Raw genomic sequence first — 24704 nt, 5'->3', positions numbered from 1 at the left:
TGACTGCACGTTTACACCCGAGACCGCACAACAGCCTGGCACACACACACACACACGTACGCACACACAAACACACACGCACACAGGATAGCCCTCTCTCATGCCCCAGTTGCCACACAAATTCACCAACATTTGTTTTCTTGTGGTTTCAGGGCAAATGAGAACCAGTGAGGACTGCGTGTGATGCTTCTAAGTACCTGCATGTGTGTGTGTGTTCTCTTGTGCGCATGTGTGTGATGTTGTGTGCATTTGTGCATTTGTGCACGGCCAATAGCTGGTGCGTCCAAGAAGGCGATGGTGTGAGCGTGCAGTAATGTGACAGGTGTGAAAACAGGCTGCAATGGTGATCTTGTCCAAGTTATTAACACATGACTTGCTGTCGCCGAATTTGACACTTGGAGGACATTTGGATGTATCGATAGATTAACTATCAATCATCAGTTTACAAATTAAGAACATGAATTTTTTTATGTTAGTAGGTCACTTCCTGGTTAACAGAGGATGGCATAAGATTATGGGACAATGGGATGGGGGACATTGGCCACCTGGGGCAGTATTATAGGAATATTTATGTTAGCTTTATTAGCCACAATTTTGTAAATGTTTTTGTTTTAAGGTTTAAACTAAACTGTGAATAGCAATAAACAGCATAGCTTCATTTTTTAAGTCTTTTTTTGCTATCTGCTGCTTGTTGTGACGTTTCCTGCTACTATTAAGCACTTGTAACTCAATTCTGTTTTTAAATCATAGCTCAAGGCTGATCACTGGCCCTTATTCTGAAAATCTTTAAATTTGGACCAGTTTTAAGTTATCAAAGGCTGTGCTTTTGCTTTAAACAGGAGTAGTAACTGGATTTTTTTTAAAGATGATCTTATCTTTAATCCTACAGTGTTAGTTTATGAACAAATTGAAAAGTATTGAGTTGCTCAAATAGATGCAGCCATTTTATTTTAAATATCTCTTTCCTACAGGATGATGTAAAACGGATGTTCTGCAAGAAAACAAGAACCATTACAGTTCCTGGTTTTTGTGTGAAGAAAAATAGGAAACAAATATTAATATGTGCATAAAGACATCCTGCCTTGGAGCCATCTTCTCTGTGCTAACAATGACACTGAGCTCTTTCTTATTAGAGCGCCGCCTCAGGATACAATAAGACAAAAGTCCGTCAGACTGTCTGAACAATGAAGTCGCGGAGATTCGCAACGTTATCAGCAGCGTAGGAATGTGCTTCACACGCTGTCATATAAACGGAACAACTCATGGGAATATGGAGCATTTTGCTTCATTAGTTTAGTCAAGAAGCACGACAAGCCACATCGGTTTGAATGTTACCCGCAATTTAGTCGAAATTTGAACAAATTGTAAACAATTATATGGAATTGTAATAATCTGGCAACATGCTTGAAGACTTTTTCCACTTACACAAAAGAAGCAGGAATAACAAAGGGTGTTAAGTCAAAAAAGATCAAATATAAATGATTAACTTATTTCAGACTTTTATTACAGTAAGGAAAGTGAACGCTTATTGTGCCTCTAAAAAAAGACATAAAATTGCCAAAGATATGTTCGGTTTAGAATTTTTTTTTTTTTTCTACAAAACAGGTTCGGTGCTTTTACATTGAGAACATAAAAGAAACGTTTTGATACAAGTAACTCAAAATGACATGTTTTCTAGTAATAGTACTAGTTTGCTTTCGCGGCTTAATATATGCCGTGGAAAGATAGTGGGTTCTCCCTTAGTACTCGTTTTTTTCGGGGCATGTGTTTTTGTGTGTGTGCTTGTCAAACTGTTTGGTACCATAAGGCCAGACGCCGGCCCAAATGAACACGGACCCCCTGTGATCGCTTTGGCCAAGCCCAAACAAACAAAGTACACACACAAAAACACATACACACACCACTCACCAGCTGACCCAATTATACAGAGATGCGCAATGAGATGGAAACGCATCTTCGCAGAGAACCAGTTAATTTAGAGGGGTGTAAGTAACACACAAAAAAACACTAACTCATAGACAAACACACACGCACACGGACCTCAGGTTGTAGAGTTCAGAATGCAAGCCAAAAATGTATTTCGAAGGTTTCGTAAAACCAATGTCTTGGAAATGGCGTAATGTTTGTGTCACATGCAAAATTGAATATTTACAAACAATAAACACACAACAATAATACAAACAATAATGTGAAAATCACCAATGTATTCGCGGATCGAAAAAACTGGTGAAAATCGCAACTATATTTGTTTAGACGAGAAAATTTAAAAAAATCATTTATGTGTGGATGTATGTGTGGATCCGAAAAATAAGTGAACATCGCGGATTTATTTGTGTAAATAACTGACACAAATTTCTCCCTATACAAAACAGCTGTCAGTTGACAAAAACAAGAAAGCAAGAAAAACCTTTGAGGGCTCGAGTAAATAAACAAGCAGAAAACCCCATCGATGTTAGAATATTAACTTTCTAACAAACATTTCACCCCTCCCCCGTACAGTTAATAAAAAAAAGTGAGAGGTCAAAAGATGAACAGGTGAGGTTGCGGTCTACTCTGATGATAAAATGACTTTGGGAGCAACATTGAGAGAAAAGTGACACCACATCAGTCACTTTTATTGCTTAGGAACACATTCATTATGTACATAATCACCTTCACCACCTCTCACATTGTTGGCTAAAATATCTTTCCTCCATTTCCTTAGCCTCCCGAGCCCCTCCGCCACCTCTCCTTGGACCGCACCCCCACTTTCCGAGCGTGTGCGGCCTCAGGGAGAGTGGAGCAGTCATAGGGCTGCGCTCGCCTCTAATCAGTGTGAACAGCCAGCTAATTACCAAACCCTCAGCCCTGGCTGACTGTTAATTGCATACATTAGACACCATCAGCAGCACTGGCAGATTAACACTTAAAATCTTCCCATTGCTTTAGTGGATATGAGTGTGTGTGAAACGGAGAGGAGCTTGTGTGTGTCAACCGCGCTGCCTCGGTGGTTGCGGCCGCTCATATTTAATAGTTAATTAGAGCCAAACCGGAGACGCGGCCACACCGAGGTGGCTGCGGGGTGTGGGTGCACCCGGGTCGCCTCGGAGGGGGCAGCGCGGAGGCCGGCCGGGGTCTCTGCGGAGTCGCCAGATGGAGTGACATTAAGAGGACTGCAGTGGAGCCATTTCAAATAATAAAATATCAATATTTACATTTTAATTACCCACTTCCAGCTCCACCAGGGCTGTGTCAAATAATGTGCGCGTGTGGGTAGGCATGTGCCACTTGGGTCCTCTGAACTCCGTACAGTCGTGAGCCCCGCCCGACTGACAATCATCCACTCGGCTTGAGAGTGAACACACTAAATACACTCTTTTTTTTTTTATCTTTACTTTTTCCATCCTGCATCCTACTACTTACTGCCTTTCATGATTCAATGCTGATGCAGGCAGGAATGACCACTGTGTGTGTGAGCGCGTGTGCGCAGATGTGTATTAGCTTAGACGTGTTAAGTCTCTGTAGGTCTCACACACACTGACACTGCTGACAGACAGTTTTTCCAGAAAAAAAAAGGTGAACAGTGAAAAATGTAATTAGAGCTCCAGAATAAAGAGACAGTAGGAATAAAATGGATTAAAAAATACAGTAAACAAAAAGATTTATGAACAAATGAATCATATTCAGGCCACAGTTAAGTTCGTTTTGTGTTCTCTTTGAGATAATTCACACAATGAAGATGGCAATATATTGTTTTAAAGTATTTATACACTTACTCAATTTTTCATAATTTTTACGGTTTTAATCTACCAGGATCTGATCAAATAATGCCAACGCTAATGTTGTTTTAACTGCTGGGACGTGAATGAGGAAAGACTCCTCTGTGCCAAAGACTGATCGTTTCTCTGTTGGGCCTCAACAGCGGGAATTGCCAGACAACAAATATTGGGTAATAACTATAATCATAAATGTTGTTTGCTGATAGAGTGCAACACAATGCAATTATTGGAAGAATTCCATGAAGATTCATTCAAACAAGAGATGAAGCTTCCGAGAGGATTTGAGATCAGACGGCGGGGTTTTAAAGCGACTCACTCAGCTGTCTATGTATCAATCTGATCTGTAATGAATTCACATTTCCCAGTTTGTTCAATTAACCGCGTTGTGGCTGTCTATTGATCGCTTGCTGGATTACCTGCTCGGAGCAATTTCCTGTAATAACGTATTTTTCTGAAGAGGCCAAATCCCACAAGCATCAGAAAAAAAGGCCCATTGTATTTTATTCTCCAGTCTTGATGTTTCACTGAACTATCACGAATGAGTTTGTCTTCATTTTGATAGAAATGGATGGTTAGAGAGCTAAGAAATTAAAATTGCACATGTAATTAATTACAAATATTTATGTTTGACTGCTATAAAATCTACTCTACTCAAGATCTGATCAACACATGATGAATGCGTGAATAAAATCTTTTGATTGTAAAAAAAAATTCTAATTCTAATGGTCTCCTATCCACTAGTGCGGTGTCCATGTACGAGTTTATGAGGTGGTGTTGATTCTATCTTCTTAATCCCCCGTAGTTTCCCACAGAGCCACAAGCACACAAACTCCACAGGGATTAATTTAGCATTCACAGATTAGAGATATACTCTCCAATATATCAACATCATCATCATCATTCAGGATAAGCATGGAAGAGGGGATTCTCAACAAGGGAGGATTTGAAGACAGACAAAATGAGAGAAAAGATGAAAATCGACGCACGTGGAGCTTTCTAAGCGCCTCGTAATGTCCTAGCTTGGAGACAAGAACATTAGGACCTCATTCCACATTCTCATCTGGGCCTGACAAAAAAAAAAGAGCCCCAGCTGAAAATCTTAATTAATTGTCCAATAGTGCTGCAGGGTCATTATGCATTGCAATAAAGAAGCGTGTAATTATGAGATTTAACAGCCATTACAACGGCCAGGAACTCATATGTCATCATCAGCAAGCAAGCCAATGCTTTGCTTCGGCTGAGTGTGTGGCTTGATGGACGGCACACCGACACACAAGCGCACAAAAACATGTTTGGATTCTTTATGGCGGCCTTTCGAGTTCAAATAAACTCACAAAGGGAATGCCCAAACATAACTTGACCAATGTAAACGTAGATACCCAAAAGTACACCCCAAGATTCATTTTGGGTAGACGATGAGGCACGTAGCTACGATAGCGGCCTGCAGATGAAACATCCCATCAGCATGCTTATAAGGTGTGCTCAGATCGAACACAAAGAAAATGTAGAAGGTTTATGGTGCGTTGGCGTCGTAAATTAGCGCGTGCCCGAGTGCGTTTATGGACGCTGGCTGGAGCTGCGCCAGCGAGCGTGCAGGGTTATATGAGGACCAATGATTGTGACCTGACCGGACCTCACCAAATACATAACAATAATATTGAAAAAAATCTTTCAACTGCTTGTTTGCCGCTGAATGATCTCCTGAACTATGTAAATTTGTTGCATATTTGTTATGACTCATGATTTACTGCTTGGTTGTGAAGATGTGAAGAGGACTTTCAAAAATGTAGCTATACTGAGTTAAATAAATTGACATTAAAAAAAAAACATTTGGTGTCTAAAGGTGTATAGTTTGCCTGATGCTAAATCAGTTTCTACTTTAATCTGCTGTCTGAAAAGAAAAATCCTCCACAGTAAAAAAAACAAAAGCCACTCGCGATCCCTTTCTTTTGATAAACCAAGTCACATTAACATGACTGATACTTATGGTGTTGTTGTTTTTTGGTGTACTTTTATGAAAAAACAAAGGTGACATGCTGCAGACTGTTGATAAACAATAATGGTGACAATAATTAGTGAACGGAATGATTGCAGTGAACAATATCATTACAAAGACACCGGCACACACACATACAATTATCCAAACTGTTTCCTATCAGCAGCTGAGTCTGCATGAGGTATCTCTTGTGTATACGATGTTTAGATGATTCCCCGTATGCGCGTGTGTGTTTTGTACGCGCACAAACCATACGTCCTCCTCAGCTGCTGACAGGCACGCTCTAATCCCATTTTACGACCTGCTTATCCTCTGATGGAATGGATGAATCATCCCGACTCTTATTTAAGAACAATGGATGGAAAATAGGGGAGAGGGGATGCGACAGACAAAAGAGAAAGAATATGGATGAGGAGGCCGAGGAGACAAAATGATGCCGAGGTAAACAATGAGGAAAAGTAAACAGATAAAGAAAAGCAAAAGGGAGGGAGGGAAGAACTATTTCATGGCTGTCTGTGAACTTTGCATGAACCGGCAGAAATAATGTGATGTCATGACAACCCCTTTCCGTCTTCCACCGCATTTGCTTCATGCATAGGTGAGCAATAAACGTATGTGTGAACTTTTAGATGGATTTTGATGTGTGTTTATGCTCGGCACGCCGGCAGCAACAGAATCCGATGAGGATTTTTTGAAATGGAGTTTGGCCCCGTGCGTAATTATGATCATCTATCTTTATGCCCTCCGCCATCATATCATATCAAATCACATCATATCGTCTATCTTTCTCTTACACACACACATAGCGAAACAAATTGAAAGTAGTAAAAGCTGACTGTTTGCAAGTGACAACTCGGATGATGATGATGGGCTCCGATGCTGATTTATTTGTCACTACTCATCTCGTGTCACATACTGTGAAACTGTAAACGCCGCGCTGCGTGTTTGGATGTGAGCGGCTCCACATTGGATGTGTGACAGACACTATTCGATGCAGATTAGCCCGCGTGCTCGCATTGCGGGCTTGGTCTCGAAAGGCTGACAGATAAATGGATTTGGTTTGCTAATGTAATCAAGATAAAACAGCAATGGGCCGTTGAGTGCAGTATTGGTTTTTACACACCTACTGACAGTGCTTCCTGACTTTTACAAACAAAAACCTTAATTAATCTTGGCACTTTTAATGGGATATGAGCTCATGGCTCTAACACTACAACTTGCATGGAATATGCTATATATCCCGTGTTTGTCCAGTTTGTCCTAATAAACAATTCAGAAATATTTGCGTTATAATTTACTGTCAATGATACCGTGATGTGAACTTCGGGCTATATTAGTCAGTCCGACTACTACTACTACTCAGGGGACTTTTGAGTCGTTTTCAGTGTTGAAAGTTAATCTAACTTGGTGCGACACACGTGAATACAGTTATTGTGGCACTTGGTAGAATGTGTGAAAGGAAGAGTCATGCGTGCATATGCGTGTCTGTGTGATGTGTCGACTCACACTGCTGTAAAGATGTTCAAGGTGTGTCACCAGGAACGTGTGACCTGATGAAGGTAAGTGTCACTGTGTGTGTGTCCCTTGGTCAGACACACAACAGAGGCAGACTGGCCCTTGGTCACATTCACGTTTTCACCTTGTCAAAAAGTAGCCACACGTTTCTGCACATGCTTTGCAGTTGTACAAACTAACTGCAAACTACAACTAATGCTTTCTCATAAAACTGGTCAACAGGAAATTTTAATTAGAGCTGGCAAGTGTTCCGAAATTTATTTTTGGTGTGTATTTAAAATAATTGTGTTAACTTATTTGTTTTGAAGCTATTTCTATTTTTGTTAACTTTGACCAAGCGCAGTACGGATTCTAATGAGTTGTAATTTATAGCCATGATGCTTCTGAAAAAAAACGACATAAACCTAACTGCCACGAATATTAATACATATATTATAATATCAATATTTCAATTTTTTATTATTTACGTTTTCTATTATGATAACCTGATGTGAAGAGACAATAATAATAATAATAATAATAATAATAATAATAATAATAATAATAATAATAATAATAATAATAATAATAATAATAATAATAATAATAAATTATATTTATTAGGCACTTTATATTCGGGGGAATCTCAAAGTGCTAAAATAGACAAAATAAGGGCAGATTTGCAATCAGTGCATAAAATATGATCTTTTTGTAAAGTCCGATTTTGAGACTTACGTGAGCTCTAAACACATTGTACAGTTGTTCACTTAATTGTTGTAGCTAGTGAGTGCATGTAGAACAACACATTTAGAAACAGATTCTAACACAAATTAACCATTAAAGGAAATACCAAAAATACACAACAATGGAAGGAAAGAAGAACATGCTTTCCTTTGTTTCCCCATATTGATGACGTGCTTCAATACCTTCAAGCTTTAACCCAATAAAGCAAGCTCGGCTTAATCCAAACATAAAGATCAGATATCACATATTCTCACGCTAATTTGATTCCACCAATATTTGTTTTCATCTGCAAACAGGCACGCGCTTGTTTGTGTGGGCCGCAATAAGCGAGATGGGACGTCTCCAATGCAAAGATAAGAAGATGGACCACAAAAGGGGCCCATGCAAATACACACATAGGCACACATTTGGAACCAAGACAGCGGCCTCTAAACATGTTACGCTGCGCCGGGAGGAACATGAATGGAAATCAAACACGCCTAGCAAGGCTATGAGAAAATCAACAGCAAATGGAGACACATCCAGGTTGATAAGCAGTGAAGGGCCGAGCCGAGATTAAATGCAATTTCAAACCCTAATATACTATATTAAAACCGATTTGGATTGAATATGAGAACTTAGAAGTAGATTATCACAAAGCACTGCATACATGAAAGATATATTAGTAATCGGTGTCAACTCATTTTCTACTTACCCCCGCCCAAGTGTTAACAGCTTGACATGATGAATAGACACAAAATAAGCAGGTACAAATACAGTCGCGGAGTGTGTCAAGGTGAGCGTTTGCGTGTTTGAGGAGGCACTGAGCATGCTGTGATTGTCAAGGTGAACTAGTGTCGGAAGACAGAATGGGGCCAAAGCTGCCGCTGACTTTATAGTATGTGCGTGTTGTGTACACACCTGACGTTTTATTGCAGGGAGGTAATGGTACTGAGACGACAGCACCGGGCGCAACTCACAGATGAAATGTGTGCGAGTGCGCAGAAGAAGATGTTAACAAAAAGTATTGTATAGTGATGTCACGATATAGTGCTTCAAGAGTTTAAAAGGATATAGTAGTGTATGTGTTGAGCGATTGATAATCAGCTTCCCTAGGCTTCACTGAGGAGTTACATCACTACCACACGTTTATGCGATGAAGTGTCATAATGAGTGTCAGAGTTAATTTAGGGGGCTGCAGTGTCGCAGTCAAGTGCAGCCATTGATGAGAATATCTGCGTGTGTGTCTGCTGAGACCCGACATTTGATTTGCTAAAAGGAGCTGGACACCTCTATGAATCAATATTTGGTGAGAGTGTGAGTGCCTGACTGATTGACTGACTGCGAAGTCACTTGACTGACTGACTGACTGGCTGATTGGTTGCTAGCTAGCAAGCAAGGTTGGTGACCTGGCTACATGATCCCCAAGATGGAACAACGTTGGCTTGATAATAAAGAGGTTAAAAACACAGTGGCAAGAGGGTGAAGAGGGTCAGAGCGGGAGTGGGAGAGGGTGAGGAAGGTCACATGAACGGTTGAAGAGTTGGCAGGGGACTACTTGGCCATCAGGTCAAATGGTATTGTGTTAGAGGCGCTTTGGGGCTAATGGAGCTAATGTATATGACACCCCATATCGTCACAGTCAGGTGGACCCTCCAGAACCAATTTTAGTCTGTTTTAAACTATCTATTTACATAATGCAGATTTTGCTGTCCGTAGCTGGCAAAAGGTTGAAATTTATATCCAAATGTATTCATTCAACATTTCTTGTTTTAATAAACAAATCAAGACTTTTGGTCAGTTTCCTTGTGGGGTTTTAATTTCTATTTTCAACTTATCGATCATTTGAAAGAGAATGTGGTTGATTAAATGTCATAGGATTGACAATCTGTGTAGTGATCAATAATGGGTTAAGCCAAAATGACAGATAGTACAAGAAAGCAAGGCGGCCATTTTAAAGTTTAGAGTTCCCAAATCCCCATGCAGATCACTTAAAAGAACAAACCTCCTTCCCTTCAACCATTTTTACAGCTCAATCGAAATGAATCACGCTTATCCAGAGTGTTAAAATTGAAATGGAATGAAAGAAAGAGGAGGAGGAGGAGGAGAACCAAAAGTATCAGGAGATAGTGACGCAAGTAAATGGGGGTGGAGGTAATATCTCCTCTTGAATAAAGAAGAAAAAAGCAGTCTTATTGAAGACCTGAGGTTTTGCTAAAATACGGCATTAGAGCTTCTTGTTGGCCGATTGGTTCATTTGTTCGCTTCCTCGCTCCTCTGTCAAGTCAAGTGCTCGCCTTGCCTGCCTGTCTTGGCCTTTTGTGTGGCCATGTCTAGATAAGAGCGACCGGCATGACTGGCCGCTCCCTCGTCATTTAGCTATTATGAAGAGAGAGGGAGACAGTGGATGAAAAGAGCAGACAAATTGCCTTTTCTTTTCATTCACACTCTCATTGGCTCCTGTTTAAATATTTGCCGAGCCTTCTCTCTCACCTGACTGCTCCTCATTCCTCCTTCATTCACACGCACACACTTGACTGTGACATGTGGCCTAATACCTGGCTGCAGTTGTCTCCTGGAGAGCAATTAAAATGAGGTCTTCTCTGCGCTAACTCATATTATTGGACACCACAGGCCTGGGATTCATAACATTGCATATTTCCTCAAATTGTGGCTTCTGCTTTAATTAATCACCAGGTATGCAGTTTTTACCCACCTCGTCAATTGCTGTACACATTCGATCGCCATAATTCACTGCTTCATTGTGTGCTACTGTGAAAACCTGCTTAATCATAAATTGTATTAAGTATTGTTTTAAATCACAATATTTATATTTTGGAGAATATAGACTGTGGAGAGTTATTTACTCTAAGCTGCTGCCTTGATTGCCCACTGACACGTTGTACCCATCCATTTTGACAAGACGCTTCTTTAGTTTACCCACTTATAGGCCGACAAATATAATCATGAATTTCATCAAGAATTGCTATTCTGACATAGAATGACGCATGTTTTATTGGAATATCTTGTCATCACCATTATAATTCAATTGCGTTAAAATATGCCTATGAGTAAAAGTTACCAATCTAAGAAGAAAAGTCTGTCAATCTCTGCAATGGCATAAATGAACACTCTTGGCAACTAAATGAGGAAATAAAGTCAAGTACACACAACTTTGAGTGTTTGTCTCTGTGATACAGAATTTGCGTGCATCTATGTAAATTCTCAATGCCGTTTTTATTTCTCATCCCATTACATCTCTCTCCTCATCCACGTGTGTGCGCTTTAATATTCTTTGCGGGATATCAAGAGACACACACTAGCTGAAACCTCATTTTCCTCCTCTAATGACATATCAAATGTTTGCATATAGGCCATATCAGTATGGAAATGCACGCAGGCGTACAAACCAAGCCTTAGAATAAAAGAAGCAATCAAAGTGATGTGTGCGTGCGTTGTGCGTGCGTGAGCGTGCGCGTGTTGTCACCAGCTTGGATGAGCCTGTGTGTCAAACATGACTTGCAGCGCATATAGACACACACGCGTGTACACACACAGCCCGGCCTTGTTATCCGGGGGCCTGTCTCGCAGGCAGCCTCTCTAACGCTGAGTGATGTTTAAATTAGTTTACAATTTAGCCTCCTCGCTATCTGCAGACGGCTCTTAACTCAGCGTGCGCGCGTGTCGTGTTGTTGTGTGCGGGCCTTTGTGCATGTGTGAGCGTAACAAATTGTTGCCAGTACGGCAGACATCTAATGACTTCAAATTAGCTGCCTGGCGCTCGCCTTGACACGTTGTTACCACTGTTCCCAGCCTCTGTGTATGTGTCACCATGCGTGTGTGTGCGTGAGCAGCGCAGCGCAACCATATCATGAAGCATAAATTGGCTTCACCTCTCCTCACTCTGCCTCTGTCTTTTTTCTCTTTGTCTCTCTCCATCAATTTGATTAAAAAATTACTGTAGCATAGCAAGAAAGGGGCGCCCGCGTGTGTACGCGTGTGCGTTCATAAGAAAACCGTCTACGTGTGCATGCACACTCGCGCAAATGAATAGAATACAGTAGCATTTATTTGATAGAAAAGAAAAGAAGAGACGAGTTAACCTTCTTATCTCACACGGAAGAAGATAACAAATGTTGAAGTCCGGCATTTCGCTCCGAGAATCCTTTCCACTCAACACTAGATCACTTGAGAAGTGTGTGTGCACGTGTGTTTTGTGTATGTGAGCGTGAGTATTAGATCAGTGTTCAGTGTTGTAAACAGAGCTGTGGATTGCCTCGCTCTGTCGTCTAATCACGCCATCTCTCCGGCGCCGAGCAATCGTTGCTCTGTGCGCGCACACAACCGCTCACATGCACACTTTAGCCTGTGGATAACCAGGTTGAGGTGGCCTCGTCTCTTATAAAAGAAGGGGAGGAAGCAAAAAGGAAAAGGAGGAAACTGAACAAGTCAAGTTTTTAAATGCAAAAATAACTTTTGGCATGTGGATCAATGACCGACATGCTTGCTCACTGTCTGCACAGAGATCAATGCAAGCCATGTTCATCTCTCATCTCTGTTTCCTTCTCTTCATTCATTTCAATTTTCACATTTATTGATAAAAAGAATTCGATATTGGATCGGAGAGCCTTGTTGGGAATGCCATTGACTGCATCGTAATTGATTGAGACGGTTTGATATTCATTCTGATCTGCGTATCATTGCAATGCAATAAGACCATCCGTCTCATCAACCCACCCACCCTTGTACGGATTGAATATACATGTTGTGTACAATGTGAAAGCAGTTGGTTGGCCAGATGGAGGTGTCAAGAGTTCAAACTGTCTGGGTGTGGGGATTGAGGTGAAGGGTCACATCATAAGTGTAAGCAAACCCAAGTAAGCATTGGCTGTGTTTGTGTGCGTGCGTGTGCGTGCGTGTGCGTGTGTGTGCATGGTATCGCAGTATGCACACAAATTTAGCAGGCTTCTCCTACCTGGGATGTGCTTGGCCCAGCCAATGTTGACCACCAGCTCTCTGTCAGCCAGGTCGCACAACGTAGTCAGAGCCTTGATGTCGCTGTCAGGTACTGTCGGGTCGGGCATGGCGTAGATCTTCTCTGGTTCAGCCACCAGCAGGTGAGAGACGATTTTGTTATCTGCAAGGCAGCCAAAGGCAACTGACATGACCACCAGACGAGGAGAAAGACACAAAGACAGAGAGAGAGTGAATATATATATTTTTCTACATTTGAGCAAGATGTTTCACACCAGTGCAGGCTAAGAAATCATCAATACAAGAAAAAGTCGCATGTAAAGACCTCAAAGAGATGACACGGATATTTGACACTGAACAGATGCATACATAATCATTCAGATACACAATTTCACATGTAAATCACACGGTATAATATGCCACCGCTTATGATTGCAAGCGCGTCTGATTAGCCATGAAATGTTCAGGCAAAACACTCATTATTTGCTCAAGTCATTTTTATAGACAGTGTAAAAAAAGACTAATTAGATTCAATAATGTGAAATGAATGGCGACCATTAGGAATGGAGGCAAGGCATTCTCGTGCATTTTAGAGCAGAGGGAAGGCCCATGTTTATTTATTGTATATTTTTTTAAATAGTTATATTTTGTGTGTACTATGTCAAATAGTTTATTATTATTATTATTATTCAATATTGTATTGTATTTTCTACAATGACCAGTTATTTAATAAGAAAAACAAATGCATAAAAAATACTTGAACTGACTTTTTCTTTCTTTTTTGGGGTGATGGGGAAGCTAAATAAATGCAATAAATACTTCAGTACTTGTGACTCAATGAAAGCGGACCTTTGTTTATATTTCAAATCTTTACGGTAATCCAGTGTTTTGCTTTTCTGGTAATTTAATATTGATAGGGTTTGAATGGTATCATTATCTGCCCTTTCATTGCACCAATCAAGAACGGTCTTCCTAATTTTTGCTCTACCACCATTTGTGCAATGACAATAAAGGTTCAAATCAAGTAATTCAATGTTATCATAGAAAGAACATCATTATTGCGGCGATGCTTCAAAAGGGCACGCGGTGCTGCCTCTCGTTTCCCACCTCAAAGATGATCATCAATAACATGTAAGAGGGAGATAATAGTAAAAGGCAAACAGCTCAGCCAGTAATAGTGACATGTGGTGATGAGATCTCAATGGCCATTAGCAACATAGATATCCTGCTCCCAAATTAATCCACTGACTAATCAAGCTGAGGAATGACAACAGAGAAGAGCTAAGAGGAGTCACGACAAATAAGGAATTGAGTGTTATGGTTTAAAAATATCAGTTTATACACATGTAATTGTTCGTGTTGCGAAGGTAGAAACAGGCGAACAAACATGTACACCCACAGCTCTATATCTGCAAATAAATGTTATTTAATGTTTCCTTAATGAGAATCAATGCAAGACCATTTCCAAACACTGAGCTATTGTCCTATTCTCACACAATCAATGTGGACATTGTAGATTTGGTTAGACATAAATGGGCTGCAGGAGAAAAATAGGTACTTAAATATATACATGGAGTGTTATTTATATTTTATTTACTTTTTTTGCTGGTGATTTTTGTGGGTCTCGAACAGTGGTATTTCATCAACCCAAAACTCAAAAGCTTCAAATTTTCCACCCTCCAACAAGTCAGTGTTACTCAACCCTGGGAGGAAGTTGAAGGAATAAGTACCTCTTGAATTTGTCAAAAATGCTCTAAATATTTTAAAACCAAAATTTAATCAAACTAACAACAATCCGAAGGTCAATAGGAGTGGGCATATGTCGGGGAAGTTTGTCATTCTGTTTGTGGAAGCTACTGAACAGAGTGTATTTGTTCATACAATAACACGGCCACAATCGAATGATCCCTTCATTTCTATGATTAGTGGTGCAGAATTTAGCCTAAGATCCCATGCAGCCATTCAGCATATTGGACTAAATCAGAATATGCTCCAGATTTAAGCAAAATGGGCTTTAGGGAGCAAGCTGCTAAACACCACTCAATCTCCACTGCATGTATGCATGTGTGTGTATGTGTGTGTGAAACCAGACGGTTAGCTAGAGAGCTAACTGGAGTTTGATGTGGTTGCCAGATTGGATTTAATCCGGATTAAATTTCTGGCTGGTCTCTCCCTCCCTAACGTGCGTGCTCCTCCTCTTCTCCATCTCTGGGTTCACCTCCCATCTTTCACTCTTGCTCTTGTTCATTTTCCAATCATCAGCTTCTGGCTCAGAGTGGACTTGACAGTAAAAACAGCAAATCCGGCCAGAGCTAAATGAATATCTTTAGAGTAAAATATGACACGTATAAAATGTTATGACCCTAAACTGGTAGCTGTAGAAACAAGGAAATAAACTAAGTCCCAAACAGATGGGCTTCTCACCACCCTGCGTCCGTTTATGTGTGAGCGTGTGTGTGTTTGTGTATGCGAGTGCGTAGCCCTTTTTTAACGGTCCAACTGTTGTCTACAAGAACACGGCCTGCGTGCAATCATGCAATATTAGTGGAGACATTGTTATTGTTGACCTCTGCAGGTATGAAGAATCCTACCCTTGAAATCCAACCTGGACAAGGAGTACATGCATTTGTATGTGTGTGTACGTGCATATGTGTGTGCTCTTACATGGCTTCTTGGCAGGCAGAGCCAGCTGAGGGTTCAGATAAGGACTGTTATCGGCATCTATCCGACGTTTATACTTCTGTCTTCCACCGCGGACCCTGTCCAGACGAACACCTGGAAACAACGCAGGGATATAATAAAAAAATGTTAATTGCAGCACTACGCCAAGGTTAAACTGAAAACATTCACTCAGTCCAAGTAAAAAGTTTGCTTTCATGTGAAGTCAATGTTTTTGTTTGTAGAGGGTAGAATATGCAAATAATACAAACAAACTTGCTCTTAATAACATAGAGAAATCAATCTGAGAGCAAAAGTAACACACATCGTTCTTGTACACTCTCACTACTTCTTTTTCTGAGGCCAATTGCTATCTCGCTCTTTCTTCCTCTGTCACCTTAATTAATTGACACAAAGGAGCTCTAATTTAATTAGGCTTGTCTCTCGGGGTATTGGATGTTACCGTGGTTACCACTTAAAAATGGATAAGGAAGACATAGGTGTCATGTGCCCTGGAGAAAAAAAAAAGGACTCCTTTTACGGTAATGTAATGGGATGAATAACAATATTTTTTGCATGGCTTTTGACTAATTAATTGGACTCCAAACTGCTAAGCCTTTTGCTAAGACTTAGCAGCTAAGTCTTAGCAGCTAAGTTGACCTCTGGATACCGGTTTCATTGTTACAGTGATACCTTGAGAAGCTTTTTCAGATACAAGCCGTTGTTTGGTTGATAAAAAGTTTGAATGTCTCTATAGTTCCCCCAGGAGGAATAAGTACAATGTCCTAAACTGAAGCAAATGATGCGGCAAAAAATAATGATTTTTTTCATTTTATTTAATCATCACATGAATTCTATTTTTCTGAAAAATTTGTTTTTTTAAACTGGATAAATGACATTTCGACTTTGAGTTACAAGTATGGTCACAGAACAAATTAAACTCCTATCTCAAGGCGACTCCGTTTTAGCTGATGTTTTTGTTAAGAAGAATATAAACCAATACATTATTGCTTGGTTTCACAAAGTATTTCCGTAGTGTGTCTGGTTTTAAGACAAAACATTTGACAGCCAAAGAATCACAGAATTAAGCTTGCTTAGATAACAAAATGAGAACTAATCATTTTAAAAAGGCTCACATGCATTTGTTTAATTAAGACACTACTTTTTGTGGGTGCGTGCGCAAAAAAAGAGACGAGAGTAAAGGCATTTTAAGGATAATCCAGTGAAGATTATTTTCTTAGTTTAACAAGCAAAACTAATCTGTGGAAGAGCTGCACTTGCTATCTTGCCAACACACGCAGACAATGATTGTGAATTAGTGGATTATTGGCAAAAAAGAGGGAGTGAATATTAACGGAAATGTATGTTGTGCCAACATGTTATTTACAATTAGTAGTAAAGTTCATGCATACAATATCGATAACTCATGCTAAAATTGAAAAAACATTTTTGACACACAAAATAAACATTTATATAACGAACTAAAAGTAACTATAATAATATTGAATAAGTCCTTCCTTTTTTATTTTCATCAATTAATATCATACATGAACTTTTAGGGTTCATTTTCAATGTATTTAACTTGGTATTTTATTATTATTTATTATTATTTATTATTTTTGGCAGTTTTCTTTATTACACAATAATTAGTGACCATTTCATTTTTAATCTTGCACTCAACAAATCATTTACATTAAAAAATGAACTATTACTAAAAGTAATACAAACTGAATTGAAATAAATCATTTTCAAAAAACAAAAAAACTAACAAACCAACACTAAAAAAATGCATAAAAGTAACTAAATAAATAAAAACTCAACACACAAAGCAAAATAATCCAAAATAAATCTATAATGAAAAATCCCAAAACTATTACAACCTGATGGGAGGAAGCCGAAATACCCTGAGAAAACTTTTTGTACAAAATCCTACTAAATGTTTGTATGGATGGACAGAATCTGCCCGAGAATTAACCCCTTCAAAAATGTTTGTGTGTGTGTGAGTTAGAGAGTGGGGTGACAATCCAGTTGCAGTGGGGGAGCAGTGTCAGCAAACGGTCAAGAAACTCTGAACAGCAGGAGTTCAAAAAGCACTTCTCCATCAGATCTACATGCGCTAAGCATCTACAATGACCCGGAACACACGAGCAGCCTGCTCAGCCCTGCACCTGCACGGACAAACGTTTGGGCTCATTTTGGAGTAATGGCTTGCCGATGCACGCTAATCTGAAAGAATTAGAAACACTTTCTTCCGGAATAACTGTGATGAGCTGATCCCCCCCTTCCCCCCTATTCTCTCTTGTAACTTAAAAGGACCGGCAGTCACTTCATAAAGAGCCTTCTCTAACTACCTCATCTATTTTCCACCAAATTAACTCTCCCCCGGTGCTGATTAATGATCAAATCTAAATGAATCAAATTAAAAATTGAAAATTATATTTCCAAAGCCTACAAAAAAAGAGACGGGGGGGAGGGAAGGGCGGAGAGTGGAAGTGCTTTAGCTCATCCTAACAAATGAGCCTTCAAATCATAAAGAATGGCGTCGGGAAAGAGAGGGCAAAGAAAACGTAGGCTAGATGTGGGCTGGTAGCTAAAAATGCACGAGGGAGAGCACAATAAATGAGTTCATGGGAGCCGAATGGAAATAAAATGTTGATAAAAGATGAATGAAGAGAAGATTGTGATGAGGGGGAAAATTAAAAGGTTGGGATGGTTGGGGGTTGTAATGCATGGCCCAGTTAAAGGGAGTCGAACATTTAAAGGATGGAGAAAGAAAGTGGGAACGTTAGCGCTAATAAATGAAAGGTTGAGAATAATGAGAGTGGATTGAGACTGAAGAAGTCCTCAGATGGACAAAGCATGGGCCAATTCACTTCTGCTTGACAGATCTAAGAGGAAGGCTGGATAAAGATTTCGCATCGCCTATTATGTTGTGAATTGTTTTTTATGGAAGCTATATGATGTAAATGCTCATTTGTGGTAATGGAAATAAAAGTATGTTCTTAACTGGATAAATAAAGGCTAAATGAATATAGATGTGCGGAAAACGTTGAAGTCGATAAACTCCACAAAAAATTATTGTCCTAAACATGTGAGTGAAAAATCCTATGTAAATTATCCAATCTGAAGATGAATAGGCAAAAAATATGATTAGCATTAAGTTGACCTCAATCTTTAAAACGTCGATACAAAATAGCTAAGTCGACCAATGTGACTTTAGAAAGAACATTTATAATTTGGCATCTTTTTTGAAAGCTGATGATGTGCCCTGCCCGTTGAACAACAATGCTGAAATACAAAAGAAGAGTGATTTCAACGGGCTGATGATGTTAGGTAAGTCGTGTTAGAGTCAGGGCAAATCGAACGGATTGAGGGGTGACAAAAAAGTCCAACGAGAATGTGCTGACAGTGAGTGAGAGAAAAAGAAGTCAGGCTGAGAGAAGACCTTAGCTAATGCCGAGACAAAAAAAATAAAGCCTCTGACTTTGTCAAGACGAAAAAATATATATATCTGCCCACACGGCAACTCCATATTCTAAAAAATGTGCTTGTTTCTGCTGAGGACATTCAAGATGACAGAATTTGCATTTTCTTTATTGCTGCTGTAGTTTGACGAAAGGTAAAGGAGGGCTTGAATTAAAAGATAAAAATAAAAAGCTGATATTGAAATATTGAGGTTATGGCACGGTGAGGAACGTGTGTGTGTGTAAGAAGGTGGCCATGTGTTTGAGTTCAGTGTTAGGTCCCTTAAAAAAAAATAAAAAATACAAATACATTTTTCCAGTAAATGTTTCCCCGTTTCTATGACCCCAAATTGCGTTACATTGACTCGTGTTGCCCCCCCCCCCCAAAGAAATAAATAAAAGCAAGTGTTTGTGTGATAGTGGTCCACTTAGTCTGAGCTCACTCCTTTCTGCAACCAGATGCCGCATACTCACACACACAGATCCACATTTACATGCACACACACTTAGTGAGGAAAGACTACAGGCCAGATTTAGCTGCATGCTTCCCATGAGGAAGCACCAGAGGCCACCAGTTGTCTGGCGTGTCTCTCCTCCTTCATTTTCTCATCTTGTCTCTTTCCCAGCATCCCTCTGCTCTCCTTTTCCTTTCATTCTATGCATTCTTCTTATTTCCTCCAACCTATTAATTTTCATTAATCTGGTCTGCTAATGAATGAAAGTTGCTAAAAGTGGCAGGGAAATATTGAATTAATAAACTGGGATTGTTATCAAAACAAACTACTACCTTAATTCCATAATCATAAAAATGTTAAAAATCCGCATTGCCCTTACAAGATCGACAGATATGGTGGCCTTAAAGGGTCAAAAGATACCCCAACTGGTTGTGCTTTAGTTCGGGATGTAACCTCCATGAACTACAATTACTTTCTTTGCCTCTGAACGTCACATGACCGAACCCAAAAGACAGCTACGAGCCCATGTGCGCTATGATGTCATTTTCAGTTGACAGCAAAGTGGTGGTACAAGGTAAAATGGCCGCTCCTGAGCTAAATAAAAGCATGTAGTCTTTTCTGCTGAATTCTTTCCATAGAACCAATATTAATCACAATACCGTGTTTACACTGAGAGCTGCGAGGTTGGGGGCAAGCGAATATTTTATTATAAAAAAAACTTTTGAGTCGACTTTCACGTTAAAGTTTTAAAGAATTATGACTCACAAGAGGAGCAGCATAGAGACAAAAATCACACACACAGAAAGAAAGTCTTATACACAGATTGTGGCATTCCACCCAATCTCCCTCATTAGGTCTTGGGGAGCATGACCAGAGTTGGCACGAGCTACAGCGTGTATGTGTGTGTGTGTGTGTGTATTTGTGTGTGAGGCCGCATGCCAGGGTTTATATGAGCGGCGCGTGGTCTTGTGTCCCTGCTAGTGGACCATCTGAATCCAGCTGGCCGTTTACGACTTGATAGAGATGAAGGCTCTGGTCCCGGCCCGGACATGTTGCGTCTCTTTGAAGCAGGACGCGTGTGACGTGGCGTCATCAAAGCCAGCCGCACTGTTGTCAATAGCGGCATATGCACGGTACACACGCACCCGCCATTCCTGCCAAAACCTTTCATGTTCAATTGTCTGCTGCGCGTTTTGTATTCACATCACGGCACTTTATTTCGATGCCAGACCTGTTTTTCGGGGGGTCCAAATGCACATAAAGTGCGTTTAAAAGGGAGCAAATCAAATAGCTAACACAGACTCCCCTGGTGATCGTTTAGCCCTCGTCTGCTTCATTATTTTCTGCCAATCTTTTACCTGCAATCATCCCCACCTCATTCCCGCCACACGTAAATACTTCTCCCTAAGCCCCGCCCCTACGACCTTTCGGGCTTCAGCTGACGCATCATTATGACCTCATTAAAAATGGACAGACAGTCTTTGCCAGAGGGGAAGTTCTCATAATAAAGTCAGGCTTTTTAATTGCCTCGCTCCAGAAATTAGCTGTTCCATATTGGTGGGTGGGCGTCCCCGTGTTGTTTCGCTTGCCGCCTGCCTTCCTCTGCTTGTTTACTCCTCTTCCTGCTTCCCTCTTTAAAGGGCTGCATGTGCTTGGAATTTGAATGATACTGCTGATCAAGCGCATAAACTCTAAGGTCACTGATGGTGCAGTGGGTCAACCCCCTGACTACCATGCAGGTGAGCAGTCAAGAGTGTACTGCGTCCAAAGTCAGCCGGTTTAGGCTCCAGCTCACCCGACATTCTAAGCGACATCGAAAATGGATGAGTGGATGGATGTCAAACCTGATCGATGCTGTTGCTGATGTCAGGGTTGTACATAACGTTATGTCCGGCCAACCTATGAAAACATCTTTTACTATGTTACATTTTTTCACACACTGCCATTGGCGTCAGATTATGTATACAAATTTATCATAAGATTTTTCTTTTTTTTTTTGAGTATATTTTTGCATCATATTGCTTTGTTTTACTTTTTGTAAGCTTTAAGTGCAAGACAACTATAAAAGTCATCCATCATGGATGGTTTCTTTAAAAATAGGAATTATCGAATAATCACAGTTATGTGATAATAAAGTTAGGAAAATATTGCAATAAACACACACTATCAGTGTTTGCTCTGCTGTAAACTCAGCTAGTCCTGTTATCCTTGTAAAGAAATAATTTATTCTGCAGCGTTTATGTTGGATTGTAGTAGATTGCAGGCTAGACAGCAGTTTGCAATAATCCCTTACAGATGAAAGCAACGATAAAGGACTATGTTTACTTCCTTTAAAGTGCTATTCATCTTCTCCCATTCTGCTTTAGGATGCAAAATGTGAAAAACTTCAATGAGCCATGTTGTTATGTAGAGTGGGACCCTGTGTATTAGATTCAGACCTACCGGTACAAATGGGATGGCTGTGGTCTGTCAGCTTGATGTATATTGTATTAAAATAAATATATATGGGCCTAGTATTGTGTGTGTGTGTCTTTGTGTGAATGATGTATGTGCAGCCACTAAATGCTGCTATTTGTTTTCCTCTTTCAAACGCGATACAATGAAAGCATTTAATAATAAATTGTAATACTCAAGTTGAGTTTTTCACCTTTCCTCAGACAAATAATATGAGTTGAAGCTGCCAATAATATGTGGATTGGTCCGATACACGTGCATGCAAGGAGACTTATTGGACACAACGGGAGATGAAAGATGGCTTCTGCCAATGTGAGATTGACTAGGAGAACAAACGTTAAGGGAGCAGCTTGTTGGGAGGGAATAAAGGGCGGGGGGGGACTCAAGAAGAGATGAGTTGGCATTTATAGTGGAGGGAAAGGTTTTGTTGCACTCCTGGGAAAAATATCGTTTCTTCTGCTTATTTACAACACCATCTACATGCTGTTTGCTAAGGTTTTGCACTATGTCATGTCAAAGAGGCAATACAAAAAGCTGTATCAGAAAATTGTCACAAGAGGTGCTTATGTTTATGTGTGCTTGTAGCTTTACGGTTCACTGCATGATAAGGAAATGTCTTTTTAATGGTTGGGTGCCTTTTTTTGTTTGCTAAGTAACATTTTGGAGAAAGTGGCATGATTTCGTGGAGTTCACTGCAAACTACCACTAGAATAATTGATGCCAAAGCATCTCCATTGTTTGTGAATTGAATAACATTTTGTGAGTGATCTTCTTGATCCTAACTCGATTGTGTCCAACATTTGCTAAGGCTTCCTGATCATAATGTCAGTCCTAATTATTTTTATCCTGACTTCATGCGTACAATCAAAGCAATATTAGCAATATGTATGGATTTGTGATTGGCTGAAATGGAGATGATGGGACCTGAAGCGTGAATATTTCTGCTTAAATGACATTTGACGGCTTTTGTGTTTGAACTCTAGTTTTATGAGTATAAAAAAAAAACATTATCATCCCTTTCCAACTCTCTTGTTTCGTATGTCACTATACTGTAGGTACGTAAACTGTACCTAATGAAATGTCTGGTCAGTGTACATCACCACGCTGGGATGGAGGGGAGCGTAAATGTAGAGGTGAGTGGATGGATGAAGTGGTTGCACAAGCATGAGTGGGAGAAGAGGAGGGCGGCGGAAAGACAAGAATGGATGGCGAGGAGGCTGCCGTACGGACCACGGCCGGGAAAAGGGAGAGCGGGGGGCGTCGTCCAGGTCTCCCATCAATTACAACCTTGACCCTCCTTCTCCCTCTGCTTTCTCTCACACACACTTTCTACTTCATTCGGCCACCCTGCCCCCCCCACCTTGCCTCTCATCCTCCCCGGCCCCTCTCCTCAGCGCCTATAAATCAATCTCTTCTCCCAAGCCTCCTCCCTCCCGTTAGTCCCGTTTCTTAGACTTTCTCTATCGGCCGTCCTCTTCCTCCTTGCATGGCAGAAAGTGTGGTGGGAGTGGAAAGGTCAGAGGTGGGAAGACCAAAGGCAGAAAAAGAGGTAGAGGTACCAGGGGAGTGTGAAAAAGAGAAATGAGTGTATTTAATCAAAGTGGTGCCAGGGCAGTCATATCAGTTGTTCCTTTTCAGCACTGCTGGAGCAACTAATGTTACCTCATTTAGACATCACATATGTGTTGTGTGCATACTTGTGTGTGCGTGTGTGTGCGTGTGTGTGTGCGTGTATGTGTGTGTGTAGGGTTTGAGTGTAATGCATCAATACAGACAATAAATCATGTGTAACAAGTGAATGAAAGCAATGAAACAGGAAATGAATCTATTGCATTACATATCGCATCCTCATAAAAAAATCAATCCCTGGAATGTGTCAAGAATTTCGTAGAAATTTATACAAATAGCAATGGGTATTTTTAACTTTGTATTTGATGACAAATAATTCATTTATTTATTTTGGTTCAAATGTATATGAACCAAAAGAAGCAAAATGAACATTTTATAGGACTAAATTCTTGCATTTATTGGTTAGTTCTGCTTATTCTGTATTTGAATGCAACGTCACTCGTGATTACTTTGCTCACAGCTAACGGAGAAAGATTAGGAAGAGACCTTTTCCCTTACCCTCCCTCAGCATGCCCACGGTCAGACACTTCATGAAGCGGCAGGCCTGGCACGACTTGCGTCTCCTCTTGGTGATTTCGCACTCGTTGGTGGCCGGACAGCTATATTCGATGTTGCCTGTGAAGGGAAGCGCAAAGTAGAAGGTTAAACTTGGGAAATGTGGTTGCTTGACGTCAGAACATGCTATAAGAGAAAAACACCTTAGGAAAAGAGTTTGTACAATGAGCATCTATTTGATGCAAGAAGCTCTGTTTTAATAGCCAATATTGATCATTTTGCAAGCCTGATTTGTTGGTGTTATGTACCTGTTATGTATTTTGGAGACACAAGCTACAAAATTGACTTGAAGAGTTATATTGAACAATAAGATAAAAATATAAAACAGTTCTTTTTCTTCCCAAAGTTAAGTACATCCCCTCAGTAGCCGAGTAAGGCTCAAGTGTCTCCCAGTGAAAGAGAATAAACAGTGATTACTATTGACTGCTGCTGTGGGGAGGATGTTTTCTCATTACTCTGCTGATTAAGGGGGCTAGTTAGCTTGGGAAAAGGCTAAATGCACAAACTGGTCTTAATGGCTAACAAGACCCTCGTTAATTGGCCA

The 24704-nt window shown here is 40.3% G+C and overlaps 1 protein-coding gene across 9 annotated transcripts in view; it reads right to left on the bottom strand.

Moving 5' to 3' along the window:
- Positions 1 to 24704, bottom strand: part of esrrga (estrogen-related receptor gamma a) — an 87707-nt gene that overhangs the window by 9884 nt on the left and 53119 nt on the right. For 6 of the 9 annotated variants that reach the window (XM_061277115.1, XM_061277116.1, XM_061277117.1 and 3 more), the window contains 3 exons: positions 24092 to 24220; positions 15610 to 15720; positions 12947 to 13129 (listed from right to left, as the gene is read on the bottom strand). In XM_061277115.1, coding sequence (XP_061133099.1) covers positions 12947 to 13129; positions 15610 to 15720; positions 24092 to 24220 — 423 coding nt within the window. The remainder of the gene's footprint in view (positions 1 to 12946; positions 13130 to 15609; positions 15721 to 24091; positions 24221 to 24704) is intronic. The other 3 variants (XM_061277112.1, XM_061277111.1, XM_061277113.1) reach the window with 3 other exon arrangements.

This window comes from Syngnathus typhle, linkage group LG4 (assembly GCF_033458585.1).
Source record: "Syngnathus typhle isolate RoL2023-S1 ecotype Sweden linkage group LG4, RoL_Styp_1.0, whole genome shotgun sequence".
Classification (NCBI taxonomy): domain Eukaryota; kingdom Metazoa; phylum Chordata; class Actinopteri; order Syngnathiformes; family Syngnathidae; genus Syngnathus; species Syngnathus typhle.
This window is presented reverse-complemented; position numbering and strand designations above follow the sequence as displayed.